At 35.3% G+C, this 9862-nt stretch overlaps 1 protein-coding gene across 2 annotated transcripts; it reads right to left on the reverse strand.

The window, feature by feature from the left end:
• Positions 1-5433: 5433 nt before the first annotated feature.
• LOC111380900 (scarecrow-like protein 6) lies at positions 5434-8581 on the reverse strand. Of its 2 annotated transcripts, XM_023004563.1 has the most exons (3): positions 8085-8579; positions 7467-7994; positions 5434-7019 (listed from the first exon to the last, which is right to left on the reverse strand). In XM_023004563.1, the coding sequence occupies exons 2-3, from the start codon at positions 7992-7994 to the stop codon at positions 5829-5831; spliced, it is 1719 nt and encodes a 572-aa protein (XP_022860331.1). In that variant the 5' UTR covers positions 8085-8579; the 3' UTR covers positions 5434-5828. The 2 variants fall into 2 exon arrangements, with proteins under 2 accessions (XP_022860331.1, XP_022860330.1); XM_023004562.1 differs by having other exon boundaries at positions 5434-7994; positions 8085-8581.
• Between the last annotated feature and the right edge of the window lie 1281 nt (positions 8582-9862).

Consider the following 9862-nt stretch of genomic DNA (forward strand, 5'->3'; position numbering starts at 1 on the left):
TACTTTCTACTACGATAGATGACGATGGATACAGGAAATTTCGTTGTATTATAATTCGCAAATTCCTAATAGTTGACCATCGCCCAATATATCTAAGGGATAGATTCTAATTTACCTTTCTTTAAGATTAGTTACAATAAGTAATTGCATTATTTAATAATGAAATTTAGATTTTCTCTACTCTGTCATATATTTAGTCCTTGTTTGAGCCACATTTTTTTTTTATAAAAATGGATTTTTCAATAGTGTAATTATGGAAAATGTGTGGTTAAAAAATAAGAATTTTTTTTTTTGGATTTACTTGTAATGTTATTTTACTGAAAAATGCATGATTGAAATGATGTAAATCACTATTTAAAAATGTATTTTTTTTTCCAAATAATGTGGATCAAATAGGACATTAGTATTCATTATAAATAAACAAATATTTGATACCTATATTCTCAATATTCAAATGAGTTCTCGCATTTTTGTATTATTGTGTTGCATAAAATGAGATACGTTCTAGTTTAACTTACTCTAACTTGGTGCTCAGATAATTAAATTCGAATATCTCGAATTTATTGCAAAAAAATAAGGCCCGTTTGGGAGTGATTTTTTATCCCAAAAAAATAATTTTTTGACCATTATTTCAGTATTCCAGTCATATTTTTTGACTTTTTCTCTCATATGTGGCCCCCACTTTTCTCCTAACGGTCAAAAAATCAATTATTAAAATCACTAACAAACAGGCCATAAATCTAATTGAAATTAAAGTTATTTATGATTTCGAATCAAAATATTATTATAATTTGAATGTGAAGATGAGGAGATCGTGTATAGGGTCCATAGGGAGGCAACAATAGAAATGCGATAAGTTTGGCTTTTAACTATATGCTTAGCATGGTGTTTGTTGACATCGCATATTGGACCCTCCACATGGTTAATCGAGAATCACTCCACGTGTTTCTCCCTACGCACAAAAACAAAAAGTCAGACGTATACGATCGATACCAGCGGGGTGGTGGCGACCATACATACTTTGACGGTCAAATCAATGGACGGTAATAGGGACGGTGCCGAAATTATGCAAGAGAGTGGCGAGAAGAGTATATATTGCTTGGTTGTGGAGTGTCTAGAATTAGAAAGATTACATTTGTCTCTTGCCAAGCCTTTGGTAATTATAGGCAAAGGGTGCCGTTGGATGTGGAACACGTGTATGCATTTGACAGTATGAAGCGTCTGCTCATTGGCGTCAATCAATCACATCCTAGGGAAGGCGGGTAATTAATTCTTCTGACATGTAAGTTGACATAAGGTTGCCCTGTCGCATCAATCAATTCATATAGATAAGGGGATCCTGACACAGGGATACATATTTGAAATTGACGGCGAAGGGGCCTCCGCACTCCTCCATCATGTGATGCCTTGTCTCCTCACACTTCGGTGTTAAAGGATGCGTTGGATAGTATCACTTAGGCAGTATTTGTGCCTCACAAGTGCATCGAGACGTATACCACTTCGGTATTGCCTCGGATGATGCGTTCCTCCACCATGTGATGCCTCATCCCTCAATCTTCGGTGATGTCTCAGACTAACGCATGGCACCTCGTTGAGGTGGTTAGTGAGTGGCGTAACAGTGTTCATGTCACAAGTGCATAGTTAGTTGTACGATATAATCCGACTCAATGGATCGAGATGCAACAAAAGTGGACCAGAGAATGAGTTTCAAATGTTCAAAATAAGTATAGGTTGGTAATTGGTTGTGTAAAGCAAAAGATGTATACCCATTAGTATAATGATTATCCAATCAATCAATTTGGAAAGCGATGTAGCACAATTGGCTGGGCTGAGTTGGACCACTTGGGCACGATCAATGGGTCACAACCATTCACTTTGGTCCTCTAATATTTCATGGTATTATTAGGATTGGCTTTTTTAATTTTTTTTCCTTATATTATGAAGTATTAATATTGGTGTTTATGCAGATCAATTATCTTATTTGCACAATCATGGATGATATGTACATATAACTTTGATGTTAGTGCGTGTTCAGAAATATTCAATTGGATTTTGATCCGAATCAGATAAAATTATTGGGAGATGGATTTAGAATCTTAATTTGATAGCACGATGAAAATTCGAATTTGATAATCCGTTAATTAAATGAAGCAAATATGAATATACGTCAATCCGATCCGATAATAATTTGATCCGATTTATTATAATAATAAAATATATTTTATATATTATTGCATAACTTATTACACGTAATTTTTTTTCCATTTTGAAACTTATATTATACTTTACTCATGAATTTCAAATAATAAATAATAATATAATATTGTTAATTGAAATATTTGAAGGGATTTTAATTTTTTTTAATTAAAATAAGATAAAAATAATAATTAATTTACTTTATTATAAATTAAACAACCAAAGGAACCAACTGGGAGTTAATTTCATTATTCCCGACTTCACTTTTCACACCAGATACTCACTACAATATCAAAAATAATAATCTATAAATAGATGGGCCAAGAGTTGGGTAAAAAGATATTTGGACCTTTTAATTATTGGCTTAGAAGTTGACTAATATAAAATTTTTGTTTTTTCAATTTTGAATCGAGTTATCGATTAGATATCCGATAACATAGTAAATTGAATATGAATTTAACAATCAAATATCCGTTGGATTATAGGATCATATCGGATTTAGACAGATCCGATTTATATCCAATCCATTAACAATCCTAATTGTCACCAACAATTGACAAGTGTTAAAAAAATATACGAACCGTGGATGTATATTCTATGTACATATTTCATAGGAAAATTATATTCTAATAGGTTTAACGTGATTGTTAATCATGTGAGACGTAAGTGACATTTCAACTTCTTTTTTGAACAATATATGGGGATTCAAATGCAAAGAGGAATTAAAATTTAGATATCACAAAAAAATTAAATTTATGTTAGAAGTTTTCATTAAAAGTATACAAGATAAATAATTGTTCATAGATAATATCTTGAAGTTGAGTTATTGCAACTGTCACGCCTACCTTAACAAGCTTCAGCTGCCTCTCCCAAACAAACATGATGAAACCATTTAGAGCCTAAAGGGGAAAAAATGACATAATAATGCACAATAAATTATAAAATTGTTTTGTTTTGTTTGACAAAACCCGTAATATTAATTTATGGATAAGGTTGGGAAGGACATCTGCTTTTAAGAAAAAACTCATATCTTATCTCAATATATAATATGAGAGGACAAATCCAATCAATCGATCAGTTCAATCAGAAATTGAAGATCGAATTCTCTTTTTTTATTAAAATCGAAAATAAATTTAGTTGCCATAAGTTGATTGAATTTATGTTTAATAACGATATATGATTCAATCTTGGTTTGACTTTTGACCTTTTAGTGTGATGTTTGATTTAAACTTTGGAAAAATTGCAATTGGGTCTCCAAGCTTTTATCCGAATCACGAGTTAGTACCTAATCTTTAAAATGATTAAGTAGAGTCCCTATAGTTCCTTACAATTGCATTATCAACACCAAATAACAAAAAGCATTCAAATTGCCAATAATCATCTCGCAACCCAAATAAAAACATGTATCACTTCAAAATTTTCTTACGAACTCAAATCGATAGATAAAATCTAGTTTCATGAAATTAAACGAGAGGTCATTGAAGATTAAAAAGATCTTGTGCACTTTTATAATGGAAGAGTAATCGTGTAGTTATAATGAAAGGCTGATACCTGCTTATACCATTCCAAAAGTCGGAGACCTAACTTTTGCTTCGACAATAGATTGAGGACCAACAATGCTAATTTCCTTTAAAAAATTAGTAATTAATAAAATAAATCTTCTTTTTATGATTATTTTAATTATTCCGAATATGATTAACTCTGGTGGTGGCCCATGAGCATCATTGTCAATTAATCATGTTCCAATGAGTTTATGGTTGGTTAATTTTTATATAGTTTTTAGACTTTCACCAAACTTTGTTAATGAAGTAAAATATCTATTAAAATATATAAAGCAAATTTAAAATTCAAGCCCACTTGCCATGTTGTCAATAAAATATATGTAATGAATTCAAGTGGGAAATTCAATCAATCACAGTCCGTGTTGTGATTAAATTAATTGATTAAAGTTACTCACTAAAATAATAATTCAACCAATTATTAAACAACTATGTAATATAATTGTAAGATTGTTTTAAATTAAAGGGCGATTAAGGATCTGTTTGGCGAGGCTTTCAAAAAAAGAAAACCTACTTTTAATCTTGTTTGAATAATTTTCTGTCAATATGTAGTTTGACTACAAAAAACTTTTTGAAAGAAGTTAATCTAGAAAATTTTCTTAAGAAGCGCTTCTACAAAAAGCAAAACAAAATAATAGCCTTATCAAATGGCCCATAAGTTCATCATGCCGATTGCAAAGCAACAATTGCACGTTTAGTAACGTATAAAAATAGCTCTCCTACAAGAAACAAAAACAAATGTAAATCCCTACCAAACAAGCCCTAAATTCATCCTGCAGATTGCAAAGCAAAAATGGCACATTTAGTAAGGTAAATTGCACAATGTTATCTATAGAGTCCTGTCTAGTTCCATGCACTGAATATGTCACAATAAAGAACAAAAGCAATACAAATTTTAACTCCGAACGACCCTGGCTTGATGTTATATGCAAGACGATGGATGAAGAGGATGTGACAACAACAACGACAAAAAAATTAAAATCAGAAGTATATTCGAGCATGCATATTAGCTTGCCCGAGTAATATTGAACTAGAAAGAATCTATACGAGGAAAAGTAGTTGATACGGAATGAGAAAACATTAGACTGTATACAAAAACGAGGCCAAATGTAGTCCATGCCTTCCTAATATGATCGTGTCAACAAACATATATGCCATTTTAATCTGATGTTTGAACTACAAACACCACACAACAATCCCACAGATCTGTCTGAGTTCCTGTCTAACCAAATGGAAGTACTAAAATCCAATCGTCAAACATCAGTATAGTTGAATCTTTGTCGTGAGGAGGTTCATTTAGGGAAGCTAGGGGCGGAGCTAAAATAATTCGTCGCAACAGATGATGGCTGATATTGAACTTCTACAGGAATGGTCACTTGAGGATTTAAGCCAAAAAAATATTGACAATGTGGTCTACCACTACAATTTAATGGAGGAAGTTGATCGAAAACAGGAGGAAAAGCAAGTCCACTGTCAGAAAGAAGGGATTACAACAAAAGTACAACCCTAACATTTATTTCTTCCTTTTCCAAAGGACACACAACTTGCTATCCATTTATTATCCACACGATCCGTAGGACCCACAACTTAGAAACACTTAAAAGCACTATCGAACAAGCACTAAATCTTATTGCCAAAACACAGAAGTTGGACCATAATTCTGCTTTAACATCTCAAAAAGGCTCTAATTGCAGGATTTTTATCTCCCCTATTTCTTCATTAATCACAATTCTCTTAAACAGCTGCCAAGAAAATCTTCTTGAATCACATGCAGCACATCCTTTACAATCAGTGACTCCGTTACAATAACAGAACTACACTAAATGTAAATGAATAAGCATAAGCAAGTTAATAAAAATACTACTACCATTAGAGGCACAACTCTGTTTTATCAGAAAACAAGTTTTCCACAAGACTAGACTGCATAGAATCCAAGCATGAAATTTTACAGAAATTAACTGAACATCAGAGGGGATTCCATCGAATTTCAAACTTTATTAACTCGATGGCATCAAACAGTGGAAGGACACCTAACACAATATCAAACCTTTTTACTCGATCGACTCGGTGTTTTCAGCATCTCCAAGCAGTCACTGACATAAGCGCGTGATGCTGCCAGCATAGCACGAGTGATGATCGCTGCTTCTCCACATGAAATCCTTTGACTTGGCTTCTCTTGACTACACATTCAGCTTGTGTTTCTGCAAAGTTGCTGATTGATGTATGAAAGAAACCAGCAGAAGCAAAAAGGTTACTCCATGGTGGCATCAGGTTGGGGGCTCGTAGACGCCCCAAAACAGTGGTTTCAATCCGAGGCTGGAACAAGAACTTCTCAACTTTGTTGATGGAATCTGAAGCCATATTAGTAGCTTCAATAGAGTTGAGTAGAGCCTCATAATACTGAAGAGAGTTAAGTATGTGACCCGAGAATGGGAGATCAGTTCGATCACATCCACGATCAAGTGAAACCATTATTTTTGGTGACAGTTTTTTTATAAAGCAAAGAAGTGACGGAAGAACAGACAGATGACTTTCCATGGACCAGATAGGGAAATTCACAACAATGGTCTCATTTTTCGATGATCGGAAAGAGGATAAAGAATTAGAATTGGGATCAAAAGAATCAATATTCATCACCTCAAGGTTGAAATTAACGTGAAGATCATTAGCAAACTGAGTTAAATTTTCATGCATGAGGCTAAGTTCAACTGCATGATGGGTCGAAGGAGAAGCAAAGGCAGTAATTTTCAACGAGGGAGCACCCTGACCACTCCTTGGAAGCTCTTGCATAAAAGATGACCATTGAGCACCAAAACCAATATCAAAATCAATAATATGAATCTCTTCAGCATTATCAAGGGCTTCAAGAATAACCTGGTTGGCCGTGAAATTCATGAACTGGACAAGGGGTGAAACCTCGGAGAAAATCTTATAAGCACCCATCTTGAACATAACATCAAATGGTGTGGGAATCCTCGGTAGAGGGGAACCCATGTTGGGCATTAAGAGGGCTAAGTGCAAAGCCTCCTTTAAATAAAAAGCAGTCCTTTGAAAAGGCTTCCCAATGGGAGAAAGCACTTGATTGAGCCGCGCCAATATCCCTTGCGCGTTGGAGAAATTTCCAGCCAGAATCAACTCAGCTGCCTTGTAGAGTTGATCATTTACATTCTGTTGGTGCAGCTGCTGACAGTGGGGCGCCACCATTTGCTCCCCACTGCCGCTAGCTACCTCCTGCTTCGGCACCAACATTGGCTTCTGCTGAAGCTGATGCAGAGGAACAAAATTAGGCTGTTGGCCAAAACCCAATGGATCAAGAAATGGAACAGTCGCATTCTGAAAGCCTAAATCAAATTCCACAGCACTGGGGTTATGAAAATTCAGTGGCGGCTGGATGTAGTGTAGCGGTTTCTCCCGTGCACTACCATTTGATAAAGAATTCAAGTTCAAGGGGTTCAGATTTAATGCATTTTGAACCTGGAGTTGTTGTAAACCCACACGTGGGCTAAAAATCTGAGCCTTCTGCTCCAAATTCCCATATTGTTGATTATGAAAGCTCATCCCATTAGGCAAAGATAACAATTTTTTACTATTGTTGTCATTAATGGAATTCGAAAACTGACCAATTTTTCCATTGTTGTTAACATTCAAAGAAAATCCACAACCAGAAAGGCCAAAAGCAGAAGTATTCAAGCCTGAAAAAACATTACCAACCGGTGAAATGGCTGAATCAATGGCTCCAAAACAACCCACATTTCCTTGGGTCTCATTCGAGTTTCCTGCCAGTAAAAGCTGCTTCAAGCTCAACGAAGATTCGTCGACGTCGCCCGTCGAAATCCACCGGAGAAGAGAGTCTTGGCCTTCAGATTCAGACAACAAGCTCTCCCAATCTTCAACTCCAAGATGAAAATTTTCAGAAACCCCATTAGTCAACTCCAACCCAGTAGTATTGTGTCCAGGCTGCAGGTCAGCCATGACATCCTCTTTTCTTCCACCATCGCCTCCGTCGTCTGCGGCGGCTGCTATGGCCACAGATCCTTGTTGGGTGGTAGTGTTAAAGGAGGAAAAAGTGGACGTGGAAGTGGAGGGACTTGGACTCCTAGTATCCAGCACAGATATGGGTTCATAGTTTGTAAAGCTTCCATTTTTCTTGAACTTCGCCGATGGAGAAGAAAAGCCACCGCCGGCAACTTCAACAACACGTTTGGCTGGAAATTTTTTGTTATAATGCATTCCATTCATCTAAAAATATCACGAAAAAAACAAAACACAAATCTCAATAAAAGGAGGAGAAGTTGCAAAAACAAGAAGATTTCAAATTACATTACTTGCCTTATCCTTCAAAAAGGGGTTTTCTGCTCCTTTGCAAAGATTCGAGAGATGAAATTTTTGAACAATTTTCTCAATGAAAAATAAAAGCCATGGATCTCCTCAGAAAACCCATTAGCCCAACAAGAAAACCCTTTTCTGCCACCATTCTTTTCTTGTTCTTTTGAGCTCCATTTCAATATTTCCCCTCCATTGTCTTCACTTTTCACCTCTCTCTCTCTCTTTCGACCAGAGATTTTTACTTCTTCTGCTTAAAGGCTGCAGTAGCGATGTACCCTGAGGCCCTGTTCTGTCATGGATGCTTGTATTGTTGTATCATAAAAAAAGGCAATGAAAGTGGACACTTCTGCTCTTTCTCTGTCTCTATCTTTCTCTCTCTCTCTCTCTCTCTCTCTCTCTGTCCGGTCTCTATCTTTTGCTCTACTTTCTCTCTCCAGATTTCACTTTTATCCCTTTCACAATTTTTGGTGTTGATGCCTGTGTTCTTACACTTTTGCTTGTTTTGTTTGCCTGTGTCGCGGGCGGCCTCTCTAGTTTGAATTGGGTCAAACTTAATTGTTTTTGAGTCATGCTGTTTGAGCCACCAGATTTTATTCTTTATAAAAAAAAAACGCGTTATTGAAAAGCGACTCTTTTTAAATTGTGAGATGAATTTCTAGTCTACATCTGACATTATTGTGACCGTTGGATCTAGATTTTGTTGGTTGGACTATATATAGACTCTTGTGACCTTTTGTGGCACTGTGTTGTCACTTTCTAGGGTTTTCTTTCGTCTTCTCTAAGAGTTTTTCATATTTTTCGTGATTTCTGATTTTTCAATCTCTGTAAATCTTAGTGATGTCTAGATTGTATTTTGTATACAATTTGAGAGATTGTGGAAAAAGCAATTTCTTTGTAAAGGGAGGCGAAAGAGAACTTAAGTGAATAAACACTTTTGTATCGATTCTTTATGATTCTTAGTGGATTTGAGTATAATCTACTTGGTAGATGCTCAATGGGTGAGTAGGCTTCGACTGAACATCCAAGCCTTAAGGGGTGAAAATTCTTGGTGTTTTTACTTTCTGAAATTTTATTTGATTTCTGCAAATCATTTTTGTACAAATATTGATCCTATGACCAATAAGTGGTATTAGAGCACCTTTTTTTAAGGGTTAGGGTTAGGACTAAAGGTTTTCTGAAAACCCTAAAATTGCATATCTAAATATTTCTATAGTTTTTAAAGTTTTTTCTGAAAACAAAGTGTGTTTTCTGAAACTTCTGGCTGCGATTTACCTTTTATTCAATTTTTTGATTGGATCTTTGAATACTTCGTGATATTGTTGGTTCTTGTTTCTAAAAGAAATTTCTGGTTTCTTCTTATTTTTAAAGTTTTGGGTTTTCTGATAACCTCTGAGTTGTATTATTTCAAAACTCGTTCTGAGTGACGGTGAGTTAACTTGACTCACCACGATTCGTACTGGTTTCTCGTGACTAACTACTGAGTCACATTGAGTTGTTGTGATTCGTTGTGTAATATCTTTGATTGTTCAACGGATTTTGGTCTTCCCTTACTACCTTCTTCATTCTAAAACATTAAGGTTTTAGTTCTAGTATAAATCCCTTACCTTTTTTTTTAATACTTTTCAATCAACTATTAAATTGTGTACTGTCTACTTTGAGTTGGTTATTAAGGTAAGTGATCTACTGCTATCTTCATTTGTCCAAGGTCTCATGCGAAGACCTGAGAATCTGATGGGGTAGTGGACTCACGGGTCACCATTCCTTAGGCCTTTCAAATTGGC

This window comes from Olea europaea, unplaced genomic scaffold (genome assembly GCF_002742605.1).
Source record: "Olea europaea var. sylvestris unplaced genomic scaffold, O_europaea_v1 scaffold2228, whole genome shotgun sequence".
NCBI lineage: Eukaryota > Viridiplantae > Streptophyta > Magnoliopsida > Lamiales > Oleaceae > Olea > Olea europaea.